Source organism: Anastrepha ludens, chromosome 4, assembly GCF_028408465.1.
Source record: "Anastrepha ludens isolate Willacy chromosome 4, idAnaLude1.1, whole genome shotgun sequence".
Lineage (NCBI taxonomy): Eukaryota > Metazoa > Arthropoda > Insecta > Diptera > Tephritidae > Anastrepha > Anastrepha ludens.
In genome coordinates, this window is record NC_071500.1 from 14,684,359 (window position 1) to 14,706,981 (window position 22,623).

The following is a 22,623-nucleotide window of genomic DNA, read 5'->3' on the forward strand; positions in this document are numbered from 1 at the left end:
GTAACACAGCATAATTAACGCTGGCCACCACAATGCACTACATTTGAAAAACAAAAAACACAAAAACACAAAATTGAATTATTTTTATTTCAATCACACGTGTGGCTTACGACGTGGCTGCACATGCTTGTGTGCGCGCTTTTTGGCGTTAGCAAACGGGTTTTCACATTCAAGTGGCCCAACTTATTGCCTCAACTGCTTTAATTTGAAGAGGAAGTGTGCCTCTCGGAAATGACTAAAAACTTGTTGATTCTGTGTGTTGCAAACGAGCGTAACATAACCTAAGCCTTAACGCATTTACATACACACACATATCCGCATGCATTTGCTTATCTATTTTTCAACTACGCAGCTCTGTTTGTATTCACCGGTTGCATCTGGCAGACTTTTTGCATACACAAATTTTTCAATTTATCTGTATTTTTTCATTTTTTATTATTATTATTTTTTTCATTTATATTTTTAGGGTGACAATCTTTCGTTCAATGCAACAGTTGACATGAACGGCTCGGCTGATGGCGATTGTGCTGCAACACCAGCCCCACCAGTGGCTGCCAGACGTGCAACGCTAACACCTCATTATGCTGCAACAACCTCAACATCAGTTACTGCGCCGCGCGCCACTCCTCCCGACATTGAGCGCTCCGGCACGAACGCTTTTAAGGCACATAGCGACAATTCAGCGATAACAGCAAACGTACAAGTGGTATTGTTGCAAAATCAAGTGGACACATTGCAGTGGCAATTGAAGCAGGTAAGCATGCATGAGTAGATGTATGTATATGTAGCCACATGCGAGTAGATATGTGCGTATATGTTGATGTAGTGCCCTTTTCACAAATTGTCCAGGAAATCAAAAGACTTAGGCGAGCAACTCGTTCGCAGACCGCAATACAATTGTTCTTGTTGTTGTTGATTGAATTAATTTCATGCTAAGTCGACGCTTAATGTGGTCAATTATGGTAATTTCATATATTGCGTCTAAGCACACACACACATGCACATACACATACACATCGTGGGTAATAAAGCAAAACAAAAACCAGAAAACATCTCAGCAGCACAACTCCATTATTGAGCTTCTAAAATAAAACGCTGAGTTAAAAAGTTTCCTTTTATTCCATTCTCATGCCTTTTTAAAGATAATTGCGGTGCACACAAACAAACATCCATACTCGAGTAGGGAGGTGTACGCATGTAAACAACGCGATAAATCTATAAATTCATGAATAGCACAAATCAACCAGCTGGAAAAGGTGATTCGCCGCACAGCTAAACAAAGCAGCTGCCACCCTTTGTTCTGCCAAAGTAGGCAACAACAAATTGTATTCATAAAAGTAATATGCCGCTTCCAATGGCGTAGAAATGGTAGGTACCTCCGCCCAATTGTGATTTTGGAATGTGTTAGAAGACATTTTTTACGATCACCGCACTTCTAAACTTCTTCATTCAGTCTATTAAAGACATTCCATCCACTACGCGGCAACTAGCGCAAGTTGCACTTAAGTGCTTAATACACCAGCGATCATCTTCGACAATCAAACTTGAGCAGATTTGGCTAAAAGTTTGTAAGGCCAGCACATCGATCATGGTTGTGCGCAAACCTGCAGTTAAGTTGCGAAATATGATCAATCCACATGCAGAACAAGAAAAATGGGAGCTCTTTATTGAAACTCGTATGGGCTTATCTCCCGATAATTTTTTCGTATATCACCAACACAACGTCAGTGTTTACGCGAACAAACTGCTGTCATAACCCTGGTAGTTACATCTGCAAATCAGCTGAATCCTCCAAATTCGCTGAGAGCCGATTGGCATTAATCACACCTTCTCAATTCTCTTCAATGAACTCGTCATCCATCTACTTTATAGTAAGCTATGAACTCCTTCAAAAAATCGTTTTCAGCATTCATCTTAGCAAGGGTAGAAAGGAAATAGGTTCGGTTAGACAACTCAGCAAAATAAGGAGACTGTAGACTATAGTTTTATAGACTATGTAGAACTAACAGTACATACTTATATACCAATTATATGTACACAACTATTGCAACTACTTCTAAAAATTATTGAGTGATTATTTAAAATTATACTTAGACTTTTTAGGCAATTAACCCCGCATTTTTCTGAACTTCGTACAGATCTTTCTATCCGCAAACCGGTTAGTCTTCACTGACGGTGCCTGCCAATTTATTGATTCCCTTAAAGTTGCCGAATACTCCTGGTGGCAGGCAGAAATCTTTTAGATCCTGCCGAATGCTTAGAGAACGTTGAAGTGAGGGATATATATTAACATTTTTCCTGATAGTCAAACTACGATCAAGACACTGACGCCGCCATGGTGCAGATCCAAACTCGTCAACTCCTGTAAGGAGGAGACCAAATCTTTTGGCTGTGCAGGACATAGGAATATAGAGAGATATAAAATTGCTTCGACTTGGTCTCAGAGGTCTCCTACCCAGTCATCGGCTTCCCCCTAACGGTTGTTAAAGGTGCAAGTTGTACAACTTATTTCCCAGGAAGGCACAGAATAAATGGATCTCCATTTCTTCGTGTGCTATTTCGAAAATCTTTGGCCAGGATGCAAAAAGTTGTGGGGACTCCTCGCCATTTAATCCCATAAACCTTCTCCACTACTTCAGCAGCTCTGGTTGGCCTAAGGTGAAAATGCAGCAAAATTAGTTCATACCACTACTCGTCAATTTGGCCTGGCATCACTGTTTAAGCAGGTGTTACTTCCCCAGAAGGAGTTTTGGGATTGTATGAGTTTCGAAAGAAAAAAATAATAATAATTGGCGCACTTAACAGAAGTATTTGGCCGAGCTCCTCCTCCTATATGTGGTGTGCGTCTTGTTGTTGCCCCACAAATGGAGGGACTTACAGTTTTAAGCTAACTCCGAACGGCAAATGGTTTTTTATGAGTAGCTTTTTCATGGCAGAAATACACTCCCAGGTTTGTCTTTCCCTGCCGAGGAGCGACCTTCTTCTTCTTCTTAATTGGCGCGATAACCGCTTACCCCAGTCGTTTCTTCCTCGTGCTAACCGGCGCCAGTTGAGCACACCAAGTGAAGCCAAGTCCTCCTCCTTCCTCTTCCTCTGCTATCACCAGCTGGTACATTGAATACTTTCAGAGCCGGAGCGCTTATATCCATTCGGATCTAGACAGCGTAGCCGCCGAATCTTTATTCGTCTATGCCGTCGTAAAGCTCATACAGCTTATCGTTCCATCGCCTGTGATATTCGCCGTTGCCAACGTGCAAAGGTCCAAAAATCTTGGCAAAATCTAGGATGGTTCCATATGTAGAAGTCCACGCAAGTGGAGAAATTTACTCACTTGAAAGTAGCCAGGACGATTCTGCTGCATATGGTTCAAGCAGGTCACAACTTCCAGGATTAGCCCAAGTATCCTCTGGGTACCTTCCGAACACCCGTTCGGGAATGAGCCAACATGAGAAGGCGAAGCATCCCAGGATAGCTGGTTGTGCGCTGGGTTTGGGACCCGCCACTTAAAACTCCCCCCCAATGAAAAGATGTACAAAGCCTCGGATGAGAAGTGCCGATTGGCGACCGCTATTAGAAAAAACTGACTTTTAGGATATTTGCAAAAATTTGCACGCTAGTCCGCACCCCTTAAGGAAAAAGTATCATTTAAGTGATATGTTCTAAAACTGGCAGCTAATAGCATCGTACTGCCAACAAAGGTTAGGTTAGGTTAGCCTGGTTGGCAATAATCCACGCATAGACCTTTTGGTCCCTAGCGATACCAGATGGAGACCGACCTCTATGAATACATAAAGTAGACATCATGTAGGATGTCAGCGCTTTTGGCGAATCTAAATAGAGCTGGGAGATCCGCTTTTTGAGACGTCCTCCAGACCCGCAAACATTAGGGCTCGCAGGCATTTTAAACGCGTTTTTGATAATGCTGAACGGACGCATAGAAGGTGTTCCAAAGTATCCTCAACATCCTCTCTGAATTTCCTGCATTTGTCCGTGCTAGCAATCCCTATCTTGTACGCATGTGCAGCCAATAGATTGTGACTTGTTAGCATACCTATGATAGTTCTGCAGTCCTTTCGCGAGAGCGTAAGTACGAATTGAGTCAGTTTTTTGTCGTTAGTTCTACACACAACTTTTGCTGTTTTGCATGTGGTCAGATTAGTCCACCTAGCTTCCACTCGCCTTTTCATGTGGTTGTCCATTTCATTGTATATTGTGTTTAGCGGTTTTGGTATGTCGTTCTCTTGCTCAAAAGGTAGTCTAACAGCACTTTTTGCTATCTCATCTACTATTTCGTTCCCCATAATGCCTTTATGACCAGGTACCCAATAGATATGCAGCCTACTGTTTGCGGCTAGCCTTTCTATGAGCTCCCTGCTCCGTCGAACAGTTTTGGACTTAATACAATATGAGCATATTGCTTTTATTGCTGCTTGACTGTCCACGTATATATTAATTGTTGAGTTCTTTCTTGTTCTAGTGTAGGCTAGCTCCGTGGTTTTCCCTACAGCAAAAACTTCCGCTTGAAAAGTACTGCTGTGGTCTGGCAGCTTGATAGGCTTATCCCTAGTTTTGAGCAGTAAATGCCCACTCTCACTCCGTCTACAATTTTAGAGCCGTATGTATAGATGGGAAAAGAGAAGGAGAAACAAAAAAAGAGGAGTATAATATTTAACGAAGTTAGTGACCAAAATTTTAACTACTTACATTAAAGTATGTGCATTTAAAACAAGAAATTTATCAAATTTACACCTAACTTTACAATTTGTCTTTAAATAGCACACATTTTTTTCTAAAAACAAAGTAAAAATATTTGAGGTTTAAAACGGCTGACCTATGTGATATTTTTGAAAAAGTAGTGTGGGCAGGCCTACAATTTTTAGTGCATTTTTCTAATACAAACATATTTGCCTATTATGCCAAACCGAATTCTCTTAAAACAAACACTTTTACATTTACTAAGTGCAGCCAGATCGTGAATATCCGGCATTTTGCTGTAAATACCGCTGCTTGGTGGAATAAAAACTTTCTGATCTTTAATTTACGCCTGTGGTCAGCTCTAATGGCTGCGAATCAAAAAATGCTAATAAAAATCAACTAATAAAAATGTTCGCCAGCTAATAGCAGCATCAGTCAGCCAGTCAGTCGGTCAATCGGCCATTAGTAGGCTGTTCCATTAGCTCACTTTATCTGTCATCTACTTTTTCTCGTTTTAACATCGAGCGTGAAGCTTTAGTTCAATGTTACACTTTTTCTTTTAATGGCGTTTTATTTTTTTGTTCTTTTTTCCAATTTCGAAGTTTTCATTTATATTTATGTGATAGTAAATATGTGTGCGAAGTTACACCCTGCAGCCAAATCCACAAGTTCTGAACTACTTTATTACCAGCCTCTTTATTTTTCCAATGCGAGCAACTGATATTTTTAATATCTTACGGAATTTCGCGAATTCCATCAACATTTATATTCATCAAATTCTCATTTCGTGTATTCTTAACATTTTAAGTGCTTTTATTTATAAAAATAGAGTAAGCTGTGTTTTTGACACACCTCCAACTGGTAATTTTGCAACTGGTGTATTTTTACTCACTCTTGTGTTAATATGACTACTTCCATCATACAGTGCCTGCACGGATACCTGCATAGTCATGTATGTATGTGTATTAATATCGCTCTTTGCTTTTGTTTACCACTTGTGTTTCATTTCTTTCTACAATCGACACTAATACGTTATAGGTGCAACCAACTGACCGACAAAGACACAGTTTTTCTATACTTTGTGGTTTATGCTCGTAGACTTATGTTTGAGTTGGTAGTGAACTCTGTTAGACACCAGAAATGAAGTATTGCTAATGACACAAATTTAAGAAAATCCATGTTGGGGGATAAATCATTTGTTTTCATAATCGATGTTTAGCTGATCGATATTGTGAAGGCTGAAACGCGCTCTGGCATACATTGAAGACATTCAGACTAAATGCTTGTGCTTCCGTGTTAAACCTATGTGCGTACTATACAGTGGATAAAGCAGAATTTTTGTGTGCTTGTGCGTAAGTTACCTGCATACATTTTTTGTTTTTTTATTGGGCTCAATCTTGGACAAAATATGTGCTTTAAATCGTAACAGTTTTCAGGATATACCAAATTTTGTTATCTGAGGTTGTACGTAAATCACATTCCCTTCAGATGTAATTCAAAGACTGGTTCGGAAGAAACTTAAAGGTGCAACCTCTGGAACGGGGTTCATATTTTTTTAAATCTGCACCCATTCAAAGGAAATATGAATTGAACAATAAAATCAAAGAATGCTGAAGTAAGCATTTTAAACACAGAATGAGCACTCACTTGAATGCAATCTCTGTTGTGCGTGCATTCACTAATACAGTTCCAATCATTCTGCATAAATAGTTTAAATTCACTCCTGTGACGAAACAGGCAAAGCCCAGGATAATTTTTTTTTTTTTTTTTTTTTGTCGGGACAACTAGCAAGTGCAGCACTCAGGCGTGAATTAAGTCCATTATACTACACTTGGATTCCCTTTTAATTTCCTTTAAATCTACCCGATCTCCGAAGCAACCTGAGTAAATCTTGTGGTGCCAAGGAGCCAAGATGGTACTTCTTAATACATCAGTGCCAAAGACCTCAAACCTGATTCGAGCGAAGGCGGGGTAGACGCACAGGAAGTGGTCCGCCGTCTCATCCTCCTCTTCACAAGCTGGGCAGAGTACACTGTCTGAGATGCCCAACCTATCCATGTGCTTCGCCACAGAAAGTGGCCCGTCATCAGTCCAACCAGCCGTCTGCACTCCCCCCTGCTTAATGACAGCAGGGTTTGCGACAGTCGATTGGACATGACAGGTAACATCAGTTTGGTCCATCTGCAGCCTCTCTCAGCCTGCCAAGCTCGCTTGTGGGTGGTAGTTACCCATTTGCTAACCGTGGCTGTGATGGCCGCAGAAGGGAGTGGCATCTTAGCTAAGGAGTCAGAGGTCTCGTTACCCGCGATACCCACGTGTCCCGGGACCCATGTTAGCATCAGGCTATTATGTCTACCGACATAGTTCAGCCTGGATTTACAGGACTTGACTACCCCTGATGTGGTTGGGGGGCTGTCTAAGGCCATAAGCGCAGCTTGACTGTCGCTGCAGACGCATATACCATAGTTCTGCCTCTCCATCGGTTTTCCACAACAAAGTTCATCGCTTCTGGAGCCATCCGTAAAAATGGATGATAGATACCAGGTTTGCTCGTCACTAAGCTAAAGCTAAATTTTGTGAAACACAAAATGAATGACATGCCAATGAATGCAAAGTTTTTTTCACCATACCTAACGAGCAAACCGTTTCCATGACAGTCCAACCCGGATTTATATCCGGCCAAGCACAGTCACTCCAGCAGCATTCCCCGTATGTAAGTATGGGGAATGTTTATGCTCCTACAACAACAACAACAGCAAACCTGCTAAAGCTAAATTTTGTGAAACACAAAACGAATGACGTCGACATATACGACAAATTCTCTCGGTCTACTAGGTAGTACACCTCTAAAAATCTTTGCACCACGAGGCAAAGCAGCATTCTGTGCTCAAGGTATTTCAAACAAGATTTTTTTTAACAATCTGTAACATAGCAGTCGCTTAACTACAAGGTGGCTCATATATTGTTTTTTTTTTAATCATATTTCATTCTGACAGGAAATCTTAACAGCAAATCACTAATATATCTCCACGAAACGATATTAATTACTTTACGCTTGCTTGAACAACTTTGGGAGATATTAGGCCTTAAAGCAGCTGGAAATGGACAACGATTTTGTTCGAGAAATCATATTTTCGGATAAATCCATTTTCATCTCGCAATAAGCTAAACTGCCGCGTATAAATATATATAAATATAATTGGTGCTTACCCCTTTCTTATTGGCAACACAATGGACCCTACATAACCTACCCCCTTCTTGAGTATTTGGCGAAGCTCCTCCTCCTATTTGTGGTGGGCATCTTGATATTTTCCCCAAATGGTGGGGCCTACAGTTTTACGCCGTATCCGAACGGCGGACGGTTTTTTAAGAGCTTTCTTATGGCAGAAAAAGATGGTTTGCCATTGCTTTCCGGTGAACGATGGCTATTAGAAAAAATAAATTCTATCAATTAGTATTTCGTGCCCGGGATTTTGAACCTATGTACTTCCGAATGATAGTTACGCACCAACCCATTCGGTCACGGCGGCCCCATTAATTTAACTTCGAAACATGCTACAATCAGTCTTTGGCCCTTCAGAGCTGCGATTTGACGCCGTAAGGCTTTTTGTTTTACGGTGCCCTGAAGGTTCGTGTTATCCGAACACGCTATTAATGATTCAATCTCTTAAGCGGAATATAGGGCAAGCCATTCTTAAGATAGCGACAGGTCGTGGAAAAATAGGGCAGCAGTATAAGATACTGCGAAGCCAGCCGAGGCAGCCACATGAATGAAATCATGTACCACAAATAAAGGGAATATTTACGCCTTCGAATAAACCAATAACGTACAGATTTTGATAATTGAACTTTTTTTTTAGCTGGTAGCTGTCGGTGCTGAATGATATAAGTGATTGCATTCACGCGTGATAGGTAATGATTTTATTCCATACAAAATTTTTCTGAATACTTCTCTTAAAAATACGCTAAATATTTTTGAATTTAAATTCGTCAATTTTTTTTGACAAGAGGCTTTTTAATTAGAATCAAAGAATCACATAGAACTTGTAGAAGATAATTGTGGGTGATTTAAATTGGATCGGCGCTCAACGTGTTAAAATTCGAAATTTAAGTGAGTTTAAAAGAGTAAAAGTATCGAAAGCTCGAAAGAACAGGAGCCTTATTTAGTTTTAGCGGCGTTAACTCAATATACAACCGGATTTGTAGAAAATGAATATTTCCTTTGTCAGTTTTATTTAAAAAGTTCTCCCATTAGTTCCACTTCTAAGGCTAACAAAGCCGCAGCTGTTGAATTTTGTAGACATACTTTTCGAATATTGTCCGTTAAGTATCCATGCGGTAAGACTTGGTATTGCTTCTGGAGTCTGAGCTGGAATTATCTGACCGTCTACTTCTCAGCTGTTCTGCTCTCGCTACACGGAAATTCAGACATCCTCGATCTCACAGTTTTGTTATATCTGCGAATATAGCGGGCTTAGATGTCACACAACTATGAATTTCATGAGTAGTAAGAACCATAAGTAGCAATCGCTTGATCTTCTCAATAACCGCTCTCCACTATCCTTTCAGGCATATTTGTTTTCCTTCTACCCCCACTATGGTATCACAAGAGACGATATTTGTATTTTTCGTCCAAGTGGGCCTTCGCTTGGGTAACCATATCATCTGGCCCAAACTAACCCACCGCTGATAACATTTCATACGAAGCAACCTTCCGGTATTCACTTCATTCGTAATCCACTTGAGTGCGGACTTGTACATATATACATATGTATGTATGTATTCACTGACGACCTCAAGCGGTTAATGCAAACAAGCGAATACGTCAGATAAGCAGCTCATAGCCACCAGCAAATATGTCTTGTATCGCCGCCATACGTACATACTCGCATTTGCTAACTGAGTAGCAATTCCGAAAGAGGCAGCCAATTTGAAGCCATAATCAAAGCTCCTCCACCATGAAATGTACTAACATTAAGTAACTGTTCTCACAGTCATTATAGCCAAATGGTTCCGACAAGCCAAATTGTGCCGCCAACAATGCTAACCCAAATTGTATTTAACAAAAGCATTAAAAAACAGCTGCTGTGTGTTTGTGTGTGTATGTTACCAGTGTTACCCCTTTCGTTTTATCTAAGATAGGGCGAGATTTAATGACCCCTGTCTCTGCGCTCACTGATGTGCACAGCTCAGCTGCTCCTGGCACTCGCTTGTTAGTCAATGAAATATATGGCCAGCAGTTTAGGAAACAAAAAAATCAATTGCCCTGCAGGAAAAACATATAATATTAAGGAAACTTTGTAAATAAATGTAAAAAATTATGGATCCAAAAAATATATTTTTTTTTGTCGTTTCTAACCCTCGTTAGGCACCCGGGTCTGACCAGAGCGGCGTTTTCATTTTTAAGATATTGACTTAAGATTTTGATAAGACTTGAGCTTCCAAGTAGCGTTCTAAAAATTTTCTATCGTTTTATGAATATAGCCTTTTAAAAGGATCTTCGAGCAGGACGAAAAAGGCCAGACCCGGGTGCCAGCCGAAAGTTTTAAAAAAGGTGTCCAAGGAAGGGTTAAGTTTGTTATACGACAAAAAATCAAATTAGAGCACCTATATTTTTAATTTTTTTTTTTTAATATTTACCAGTGTCGCCAACACTTGAAAAATTATCATTGAATTTACACAGTTTTTTTTTTTTGAATTATTTGTATCAGTAGGTATACACGGTTTGGTTGAAAAGTAATTAGCCTTATTTTTTTAAGCAGTTTTAGTAAACCTTTTGGCTTATACTGGAAACATTTTTTAAACTCATCCGCCGGAATCGCGTTCAATTCGGCTGTCACAGTTTTTTGGATCGCCTCGATGGAGTCGAAACGCCTCCCCTTCAGCTTTCTTTTCAGGCGCGGGAACAAGAAGAAGTCCAGAGTGGGCAGGTCTGGGCTGTAGGGAGGGTGGGGAAGCACCGGAACCCCCATCTTGGCCAATGCAGAGGTGCAGAGGAAGGCGGTGTGCGCCGGCGCATTGTCGTGATGAAGGGTCCAATTGTTGACGAGGTCGGGCCGAACTCGGGCGACGCGATTTTTCAGCTGAAGGAGCACTTTTTTGTAAAATGCCGGTTTACAATGCTTCGGAGGTACAAACTCCTTGTGGACGATGCCTCAAAATTTGCATCGAGTAACGTTGCTCCAACGATTGCTGCATTTTCGCCACTGTAAAATCCTAAAACACTTTTAAAACAGCTTTCACGCGCGGAGCGATGTTAACTACACCGCTGTTGCGAGCGAACTGGGACCGGTTTCTAGTGTAAGGGGAAGGTCCAACGATCATTTTCCCCCACCAGCCGATTCGGTTGATCGCTTGGCAGACGCTTCGCGCGGGAAGGCCCATTACTTTTCAATCAAACCCTTAAGAGCGGCCGTCTTAGCCGAATGGGTTGGTGCGTGACTTCTTCTTCTTCTTCTTAATTGGCGCTATAACCGCTTACTCGATTTTGGCCGAGTTTAACAAAGCGCGCCAGTCGTTTCTTTCTCGGGCTAACCGGCGCCAGTTGGACACACCAAGTGAAGCCAAGTCCTTCTCCACCTGATCTTTCCAACGCAGAGGAGGCCGCCCTCTTCCTCTGCTACCACCAGCTGGTACCGCATCGAATACTTTCAAAGCCGGAGCGTTTGTATCCATTCGGACGACATGACCCAGCCAACGTAGCCGCTGGATCTTTATTCGCTGCGCTATGTCTATGTCGTCGTAAAGCTCATACAGCTCATCGTTCCATCGTCTGCGATATTCGCCATTGCCAACGTGCAAAGGTCCAAAAATCTTACGCAGAATCTTTCTCTCGAACACTCCAAGCGTCGCTTCATCGGATGTTGTCATCGTCCAAGCTTCTGCGCTATACGTTAGGACGGGCATGATGAGAGTCTTGTAGAGTGTTAGTTTTGTTCGTCGAGAGAGGACTTTACTGCTCAGTTGCCTACTTAGTCCAAAGTAGCACTTGTTGGCAAGAGAGATTCTATGTTGGATTTCAAGGCTGACATTGTTATCGGTGTTAATGCTGGTTCCTAAATAGTCGAAGTCTTTTACAACCTCGAAATTATAACTGTCTACAGTGACGTGGGTGCCGATACGCGAGTGCGCCGACTGTTTGTTTGAAGACAGGAGGTACTTCGTTTTCTCCTCGTTCACCACCAGACCCATTCGCTTTGCCTCTTTGTCCAGTTTGGAGAAGGCAGAACTAACAGCGCGGTTGTTAAGGCCGATGATGTCAATATCATCGGCATACGCCAGCAATTGTACGCTCTTATAAAAAATTGTGCCTGAGCGATTAAGTTCTGCGGCTCGTACGATGCTCTCCAACATCAGGTTAAAGAAGTCACACGACAGCGGGTCACCCTGTCTGAAACCTCAATTGGTATCAAACGGCTCGGAGAGGTCTTTCCCAATTCTGACGGCGCTACTGGTGTTGAGCAACGTCATCTTACATAGCCGTATTAGTTTTGCGGGGATACCAAATTCAGACATCGCGGCATACAGGTAACTCCTTTCCGTACTGTCGAATGCAGCTTTGAAGTCGACGAAAAGATGGTGTGTGTCGATTCTCCTTTCATGGGTATTTTCCAAGATTTGGCGTATTGAGAATATTTGGTCGATGGTAGACTTTCCAGGTCTGAAGCCACACTGATAAGGTCCAATCAGTTGGTTGACGGTGGGCTTCAGCCTTTCACACAATACGCTCGCTAGAACCTTATAGGCGATATTTAGAAGACTAATCCCGCGGTAATTGGCACAAATTGCAGGATCGCCCTTCTTATGGATTGGGCAGAGCACACTTAAATTCCAATCGGCAGGCATGCTTTCATCCGACCATATTTTGCATAGAAGCTGATGCATGCACCTTACCAGCTCCTCGCCGCCATGTTTGAATAGCTCACACGGCAGTCCGTCGGCGCCCGCGGCTTTGTTGTTCTTTAGCCGCGTTATCGCTATTCTCACCTCGTCATGATCGGGTAGCGGAACGACAATTCCGTCGTCAACGATTGGGGTATCGGGATCTTCACTTTCTCGGTGACATGCGCAGCTGTCACTGTTTAATAAGTTCGAGAAGTGTTCCCTCCATAATTTAAGATTGCTCTGTACGTCAGTCACCAGTTCGCCGTCTTTGGTCTTACAGGAAAACGCCCCGGTCTTAAAACCTTCTGTAAGCCGCGTACTCTCTGAGAGCAGGAGTGAGAGTCGAGTGGCGAATCTTCTGGCTGTCTGTTGTGATTGCAGCTTTTCGATGTCGAACATTCTTTGCGTAAATAGATGCACGTTTTTTGCTGCACAGAGGCGTGTGCGCAGTTTGGCTGCAACAAGGTAGTGATCCGAGTCGATGTTGGGTCCTCGGATCGTACGTACATCTAATACACTAGAAGCGTGTTTTCCATCTATCACAACATGATCGATCTGGTTTCGTGTTTTTCGATCAGGAGACAGCCAGGTGGCTTGGTGAATCTTCTTATGCTGGAATCTGGTGCTGCAGACTACCATGCTTCGGGCCCCGGCGAAGTCGATCAGCCTCTGCCCGTCACCGGATGTTTCGTTGTGCAGGCTGAATTTTCCGACTGTGGGACCAAAAATTCCCTCCTTGCCCACCCTGGCGTTGAGTTAAGTGGCGGGTCCCAAACCCAGCGCACAACCAGCTATCCTGGGATGCTTCGCCTTCTCATGTTGGCTCACTCCCGAAAGGGTGTTCGGAAGCTACGCAGAGGATACGTGGGCTAATCCCGGCCGTTGTGAGCTGCTTGAACCATATGTAGAAGAATCGTCCTGGCCACTCACAAGTGAATGGCGATCAGTAACTTTCCCCACTTGCGTGGACTTCTACACATGGAACCATCCTCCATTCGGAATTCACAGAGAGAACGTAAATTCGAATCTCGGTGAAACACCAAAATTAAGAAAAACATTTTTCTAATAGCGGTCGCCCCTCGCCAGGCAATGGCAAACCTCCGCGAGTGTATTTCTGCCATGAAAAAGCTTGAAACTGTAGGTCCCTCCATTTGTGGAACAACACCAACACGCACGCCACAAACAGGAGGAGTAGCTCGGCCAAACACCCAAAAACGGACTCTATAGGTAGTAAGACTTAAATCTTTTGATAGTACTTGAAAATTGTGATATGCAACTAGAATGATTTTCACATGAATTAAAACCACTTTTCCGTAAATTTGATATAAAATGTTTACGGATCGATATTACTAACAAATGCCTCAAAAATTATGACAAAAAAGGAAACGAGATAAGTATTTCGGTTTTTTTAGCACTTTTTTGAATTTTAATGTGTGTTTTCAGGGTCACTATAAGAAGCAGTTAATTTTTGTTTAAGCATAGGGTATCAGTTTTTGCGCGTTTTGGACGGGAAATTAAAAAATAGATATCGATCTGCTAACTTTTAATACCAAATTTACAGAAAAGCGCATTTTTCTTATGCAAATTCGACGATAATTTTCACAAATTTGCCTCACAGGTAAATTTAAATTAAAAAAAATAAAAATTGAGACGACTCACAGTACACTGTGTGTAAAGGAACCTCACTCGAAATTACATAACTTAGCAGACACCAGTTCGAAACCAATGGAATTCCCTGCAGGGTGGGTTTGTGTACACACATTAGCACTCACACAAATTTATGTTGTGCATATGTATGTATGAGTGCACATCTCGCTTCGCACGCCAATATTATTGTTAAGGCTGGTGAGGCAGATGCTGTTTTCTTGTGTTTAGGCCAGATTTTTTTCCAAAAGATAGCATGAAAATAGCTGCTGTTTTGACTTGCGTTATTGCCAATTTGCACTTTTTAGCACTTCCCAAATAATGTTTCGTTTTTTTTTTTTTAACTTCTCTTGGCACAAAAATTGACAGCTGATCCATTCGTACACTCATTTGCCAAATTGTGGCTACCGTAGCCGTTGCGCTCCACCCTCTACGCACGGATATCGTTATAATCTTGTATGTATGTATGTACAAATGAATGCATGTATGTGTGTATGCGTGTATGTATATGCCCTGCAGTCAAGCCTACTTTTACTGAACTGAAGTTAGTGCCAGTTTCTTTTGCAGCTGCAGTAATTCGTCTGTTATCTTTTTTCAATGCGCGCAACTGGTAATTTTAACGTGCCCATGTCCCACGAACTAGTCAGCCTCAGCATTGCTTCTCAACATCAACATTTATATTCGTGAAATTCCCATTTCGTGCATCCTGAACATTTGAAGCGTTCTTATTTATAATACTTACTTACTTGCTTATATGGCCCGGTCAGGAATCACAACCCGTTACCGGCTTAAAACCGACTGCAACAAGTCTCGCCAGGCGTCTCTGTTTTGCGTGCGCCTTCTCCGATTTGTTACCCTAAGCGATGTTAGAGTCCCCTCGAGTTGGTCCTTCCATCAGAGGCATGGACTTCTCCTACATCGTTGCCCTCTAACTTGCCATTTGAACACCTTCTTTGCTGGAGCTTCTGCAACCATACGTTTGTGCTCTAGAACTCATACAACTCGTAGCGCGTAGAGCTCATACAGCTCGTGGTTTATTCGGCGGTAGTAGTTATCGCCAACACGAAGAGGATCGAAGATTTTCCGAAGTACCTTTCTCCCGTATACTCCAAGAACGGCTGCATCAGTCTGCGAGCCAACCCACGCTTCAGCGCCATAGAATAGCACGGACCATATTTAAACGTAATAGCATGCGCGATTCATCGGTTTATCTCCTGGCTGATAGCGTTTGTTGTTGTGACGGTGACGCCAAGTTATATAAATTCCTTGGCAATTACAAATGTATGGTGGTTGTCCGCTAAAATGCTGGATCCAAAGCGCCGTGTACAGGGTTTGATTGAAAAGTAATGAGCATTTTTTTTAAGCAGTTTTATTAAACCTTTGGGCTTATACAACTAATATTCTTCAAAATAGGACCCTTGAGCGTCAATACACCGCTGGTAGCGGTTCTTCCACTGCAGGAAACATTTTTTAAACTAATCCGCCGGAATCGCGTTCAATTCGGCTGTCACAGTTTTTTGGATCGCCTCGATGGAGTCGATACGCCTCCCCTTCAGCTTTCTTTTCAGGCGCGGGAACAAGAAGAAGTCCAGAGGGGACAGGTATGGGCTATAGGGAAAGTGGGAAGCACCGAAACCTCCATCTTGGCCAATGCAGAGGTGCAGAGGAAGGCGGTTCACATCTTTGTCTGTTTGCGTCGTCGAAGGGCTTCCAGATCGCTGTTCGTCTTCGACGTTCTCCCGGCCTTCCTTGAACGACTTGTGCTACCGTTTTAACTGGGCACTGGACAGAGATTGGTCCCCGTAAGCCTCCTTGAATAGCCCAATGGTTTCGGTTCTCGTTTTGTTTAGCTTTACGCAAAATTTGATCGAGTAACTTTGCTCCAACGATCGCTGCATTTTTGCCACTGCAAAACCCTAAAACACTTTTAAAACAGCTTTCACGCGCGGAGCGATGTGGACTGCACCGCTGTTGCCAGCGAACTGGGACCGGTTTCTAGTGGAAGGGGAAGGTCCAGCGATTACTTTTCTCCACCAGCCGATTCATTACTTTTCAATCAAACCCTGTATATTTTCTAGTGAACTGCATACACCTCGCCCTTACCCTCGTTATCCGCCAAACCAACTCTAGTTGACTCTCTTTCGATATCGAAAAATGCTGCGGCCATTGTCATCAGCATATGCAAGAAGCTGGAAATAGTGTCATTGCCACGAACACAGGTGCTCCGCAGTACTTCCTCCGTGAGGAAGTTAAAGAGGTCACACGATAGTGTATCGCATTGTCTGAAACCTCGCTCCTGGGTAGTTATTTATAATAATTGAGCAATATTTGTGTGTTATACGTCCGTAATTGGCTATTTTGCAACTGATGTCACTGTGGTCTCCCTCGAACTAGTTCCAGTTCATAAACAAAAATGTTTGCTGCTCAGTTTGCTTAAGTCACTACAGAGTACATATGTATGTGTGTATGCTTGTTTATATGAATGTATGTATGTATGCGTGGATTACTGTAGGTATTTAAGCCTGTTGGCAACTTGACTGAATGCTACAAATATATATGCGCATGTATGCAATTATTTTCGAAATTACGTTATTTGTTTTGCCAACAAGCAACCACCAACAACGACAATAACACTTAGTACAACCACCAACAGCTGGCCACCAATGAGCAACACTCAGCAGCCCGCCAAGACCACAAATTCAACACCGTCGAGTCAACGGGTGGCCAACAAGTATTTTCTTCCTCAAAATCTGCAACTTCCCCCCACTATTTTGTTGAAATGTTTTGTTTTTGCCAGCAGTTGTATATTGGCCAGCAGTTCATTAGTGTGCTAGTTATTTTGCAATGTGCGCATGTATTAGTGCACACCTCTGAATATCCCCTGCCAGCCAGAAGGCGTTGCAGTTGCTGATGGTGTTGTGGGAAAGTGTTTGTTTTTTGCCATTATTGTTATTGTTGTTTTATATGTATCTTTGTTGGCATTTAAGCAAATCTTTGGGGCGTTATGCAACTAATATTTATAATTAATGGACATTTTCGATGGTAAATTATTCCGGTATCGGAAATCGTGAGGAAGTATTATGAAAATTTTAAACTTTTTTAAGCAGCAGGCAACCCTTGGCTACAACTATCAAAAACTGATTTATATTTGAAAATAAGGAATTTTTAATATATAAAAATCGACATTACATAAAAAGTCGAAGTAGACGAAACGGGGATTTAAATGCTGAAATCCAAAGGTACGACAAATTAACGTAGTTGACATATAGTGAACTCGCTAATGTTTCTAAAGCCTCAAAGCAAACCTCAAGCAGGGTTGCGCTTAATGCGTCTCGGGGAATCGGGGGGGTGTTGAAAAGAAAGTCTTACAAAATGCGATTGAGGAAAAAGGCACGATCCCATGATAATAAGGCAGGTTTTCATTTCCATTGGGGGGTATTTTTAAGAGGCGGATCCCAAACCCAGCTTTCAACAAGCTTTCTGGGTTGCTTCGCCTTCTGACATTAGCTCGCTCTCAAACGAATGTTTGGAAGCTACCCAAAGGATACTTGGGCGAAGCCCGTAAGTTTTGAGCTGCTTGGACCATTCTACATATGGAGCCAACTTCAGCCTTGAAATCCAACGTAGAATCTCTCTTGCCAATAAGTGCTACTTTGGACCAAATAGGCAGTCGGGTAGTAAAGTTCTCTCTCGACGAACAAAACTAACCTCCATAAGGCTCTCATCATGCCCGTCCTAACGTATGGCCCAGACGCTTGGACAATGACAACATCCGATGTGGCGTCGCGTGGGGTGTTTGGGAGAAAGATTCTACGGAAGATTTTTGGACTTTTGCACCTTAGTAACGGCTCGGCTCTCGTAGGCGATGGCTTTTAAAGTATTCGATGCGATTGTGGCAGAAGAGGAAGAGAAAGGCCTTGGAAAGATCAGGTGGAGAGGGACTTGGCTTCAGCAGGAGAAAAAAATTACTGGCGCGCTTTTTTAAACTCGGTCCACCTCGCGTAAGCGATTTTCAATCAAGAAGGCGAAGAATAATAAGGCAGGGCTATTTTTCTAGAAATTAAATTCCTTCAAAGATAACCATAGAAGGACAGTTGCATAGAGAAGAGTAGGTTGGTAAATTAATTCTAATGGAGCCTTATCTTGCCAGAGGACCAGAGTCGGAAATTAACTTTAACGTCAAAGACTTTCCAGTAGTGAGAAACGCTTTTTCACGAGAAGGGAGAAGGGGGAAAAGTCAATCCCGTGACAAACGGAATCCAGTTGGATTACGCGCTACTGTTTGCTTGATTTGTTACTGAGTGTACCAAAAAGTAGCTATTTTTTGGAGGAGTCCCTATGTAAGCCGATATTTCGGTGGTGGAAGCAATAACGTCGATTTCATATGGGGATGTGGGTAAGACGATGCGAATACTGGTATTTTTTTTTTCAAGCAGATGTTGCTTTTATCAAGGAAATAGTCGATTGAAACCTTTGCAAACGATCACCATTTGTTTCGAAACCCAACAGCAGCCGTTGAATTTAGGTGACTTCGTCGCAGTCAAGCTTGTATTGATATCACTGTTGATGAATCAGCTGATCAACTGGCAAGGTGGGCTTTGAGGAGGTTTTTCGATGCAAATAAAGTGTTTTGAGTTTACTTTGGTTTGCTGCAGTTTTCTTCTTGCTTTCTGTTCGGAAAAATCTCAAACAAAAGGCAGGAGCAGTATTTCGCTTATTCTTGGCATTGCTGAAGAAAGTGCCGTTGCTAATTTCAAATTTTGGCTCAATAATCGTGTTTTCGAATCTCCAAATGATAGAAAACCTACGAGTGTATTTCTGCCACGAAAAAGCTCCTCATAAAAAGCCATTGCCGTTCGGAGTCGACTTAAAACTGTAGGTCCCTCCATTTGTGGAACAACATCAAGCCGCACGCGACAAATAGGAGGAGGTGCTCGACCAAACTCCTAACAAAAGTGAGCGCGCCAATTATTTATTGTATCTATTTTACTCGATTATTAATTTCACAAATATTCCTATGAGAGCTCACGATAGAGCTGTATAGGCTATCGTGGCGAAGGTGGATAAAGCAATGCTGCCCACCACAACTATTATTCCCTATAGGAACGATTGCCGCTCAGCACTTGAAAGCTATTTCTTATTTTAAAGCACAATCCCTTTCAAATCAGTCAGAAAAAGCTTAAAAATTAGAGTGTACATTTTCCAAAAGCTACATTTTAGCCACGTCCCCGTGAGTAAGCCGACTTTATCAATTTATCAGTTGATATACAAATTTGTAATAGGGAATATCTGAACCCCCGCATCGTCCTCTTTCACCTTTGATCAGATAATTTCCACAACCGCAGAGCCGAGTTTGCAAAGCCAGAGAAATGAGAAGAGGCCAGAACGAGCCTAGTGCCACTTCCATCTAGAAAGACGAATTTCAATAATTTTGTGGCTCAAGCCTACGCAACGTTACTTTAGGTGGGAACATAAAAGTTAATTGAAGCTGTAACATTTCTTTCATTCACGCGCCGTTTTTCTTCTCAACTGGCGTGGTACATGAAATGCCTTACCGATTTTAACCGAGTTCATGAAAATACATCCGCCGTTTCCTCTTTCCTTCTGTGCTTCGCAACTTGATCTTTCCCATATAGAGGTGACCTAGTCTGCCTGTCATCATCAGCTGATACCTCCCAGAATACTTTCAAAGCCAAAGCGTTTGTATCCACTCGCACGACATGACTCCTCGTATTCTATAGGGTATTTAATAGTGATATTCTACGGCATTTTTTCATGCACATGTTTGTACATACATTTTCATATAAAATATTCATTTATTATCTGTTCCGCAGGTCGAAACCGGCAAGGAAATGTATCGTGCTGTCATCGAAGAGGTTGCTCGTTTCCTTGATCGCTATCAAACGCAAAGGCAGCAACAGCACCAAGTACAGCAGCAGCAACAGATATCTCGATCCAAGAGTCTCTACCAAGTTTATGATGGCAGCAGCAACGGCCAAGATACAGAACAAAATGCCAGTGGCGATAAATCAGCAACCACAACGTCATGTTTACGCGCGCGCAGCACCACCAACCCAAACGTAGACCAGAAGCAATCGGCCAATAATAGTTCGAAAACAAGCCGCGCTAAAATGGAACACGATGCCATCAATCCGTCGCCCAATAATCCATATACAACCTTCAAGGACTTCACTTGGTAAGTTATTACTCGAATATTGCACATTCAAATTTTAAATTAACATGTACGCTCTTCTTCACCTCCCTACAGGCGCCGCTCGCCCAGGAAGTATGCCGAGTCGAAGGCACTAGCCGCCGCCAATGAAGTTGAAGAAAAATTAAATCAGGAAGCTTTTCGTCTTTCACGTACGATACAAAATCTGCTCAACACATCTACACAACAACCGGATTTAACGCAGCATCGTAACGCATTGATCGCACGTAGCAATGGAGCGCAAAGTAAAGTGACGAAAACGCCACTGCTGCCGCCACCAACAAACCCAGCACCACCAACCATCATACCAAAACTCATTATGCCTGCTCAAAGCAATGCGAATAAGAAACATATTGCAAATGTTGAAGCGGATAAATGCAACAGTCTCGCAGTTCCAGCTGACAGCTCGCTTGCCACCGCCACCGCTGAAATGCTCTTCCTGCGCGCAAACGTCATACGCGACTCTCGTCTATCGTTGCGCAGCTCCACCGATAGCTCAGTACATTCCACCACCTCCAATTCATCGGCAGTGTCTTCCTCTTCATCGTCGGCTGCATCGACCACTTCGAGCAAGGTCGAGACCGACGAGGATATATCGCCGCATCATCCATTTCATCCGATCGCACTGCCAAACAAGCAGCATCAACATCCGCTCAGCTCAGCCACAGAGGATGAGAGCGGTTTCAGTTCGATAAGCTCTTTTCATGATGTCGGTGTACCTTTGAGCTCCACAATGATATCGAATCGCATGTCTTTGCCGAACGTAAAATTCGGTACGGCTAACTGCGCTAAAGTAACGGTTACCGCATCTGACGTAAGTGACAACAACGAGACCAGCAACAGCCGTAATTCGACCTTGAAAGCCAACCATCCCAGCAATGTGCTCGGACTACCGCTGCAAGCCGCACACGATATGCAACACCGCTGGGACACAACAACGAAAACTAGTTACCGCAACGCCAATACATACCAACGCTTCTCCACACTTTCCAATGAAGATGCGGCTGCTGTACTTTGGGTTTAGATGCCCATACCTGCATCTGCACCTGCACCTGCACCTGCACCTCATCTCGTCTCAAGTGTACTTTACGCATTTAACTGATTAAATGTTTCTTTTAGTACAGAAATCGAGAGAATATTTTTAAATTTGGTTCGGTTTGGAATTTTTTTTTTTTGCAGTTTTAAAGTAAAATTAATGATTAAGTGCTAGGGGCGCTTTATATCTAATTAGTACTGTTATTCGATGGTACACACCAGTGCCTTTTATTATGTATAGTTAAATACGTATTTTAATGCTTACTGTTAGTTTTATGGTAGAAATTTAAAAATTTACGATTATCTATTTTCAAACCGTCCATTTTCTGCCACACATTCATGAATGCATTTATGTTGATTACAATATTTTCATTATACGAGTACAGTTTGAGAAACTTTTTTAATTCATGCTAAGATACGTTTAAAATGTACGAGTAAACTCAAATAAAACGCCACTTTGCCTTATTAGATTGCGCAGTAAATAACTGTCTTGTTGTTTCTCTTCAAAAACGCACAAAAAACGTTGAAAGCGGCACGCCTATACCATCCGACTAAAAGGTCAAAGCTGGAGCATACCGACATTACTCTCTTAAAAAGAAATGAATACCGAAGTGTCGAAAAAGTCGAGCCAAGGTGCACCAGCGGGTTTGGTGGCTCCTAAAATACTCAGGCTAAAAAGTCCATTGTATTTAAATACAGAAGTGTTCTCCGCTCTCTCATGCCATGATCTACGATATTCGACACAGAAAACTCATAAAAATCCACAAGTCAGACACACGACGATAAGTCCGCCTAAACAGGATGTAATGTATCCCATACGATAGCTAAGATGCGAGACCAAAAAAGTGCATGTATTCGTCGAGGACTTACTGTTAAATTATCTACGAAATATAATTCAATGCTGGATATAGGAAAGTTTATGTTTTTATCGGTGTCAATGCTAGTTCCCAATTGAATGAAATAGTCTAAAATAATAGATGGCACAATGAAGGACCGAGATTCTCTTTTAATTTTCGGCGACCGCCTTAACATATTGAGAAACCTAGTTTTTCGTACCTTCGATCGGAAGATGGTATTTTGTTAAAGGCATTTCTAGAGCCGAAATACACTCACAAGTCTGTCATTACACATTTAGTCCGGGAGCCAGGGGTCGA

General features: G+C 42.3%; 1 protein-coding gene across 1 annotated transcript; it reads left to right on the plus strand.

The window, feature by feature from the left end:
• Positions 1–470: 470 nt before the first annotated feature.
• LOC128862208 (probable serine/threonine-protein kinase mkcB) lies at positions 471–21,954 on the plus strand. Its single transcript, XM_054100701.1, has 3 exons — positions 471–754; positions 20,058–20,419; positions 20,492–21,954. Exons 1-3 carry the CDS (start codon positions 500–502, stop codon positions 21,456–21,458), a joined length of 1,584 nt encoding a protein of 527 aa, XP_053956676.1. The 5' UTR covers positions 471–499; the 3' UTR covers positions 21,459–21,954.
• Positions 21,955–22,623: the final 669 nt, after the last annotated feature.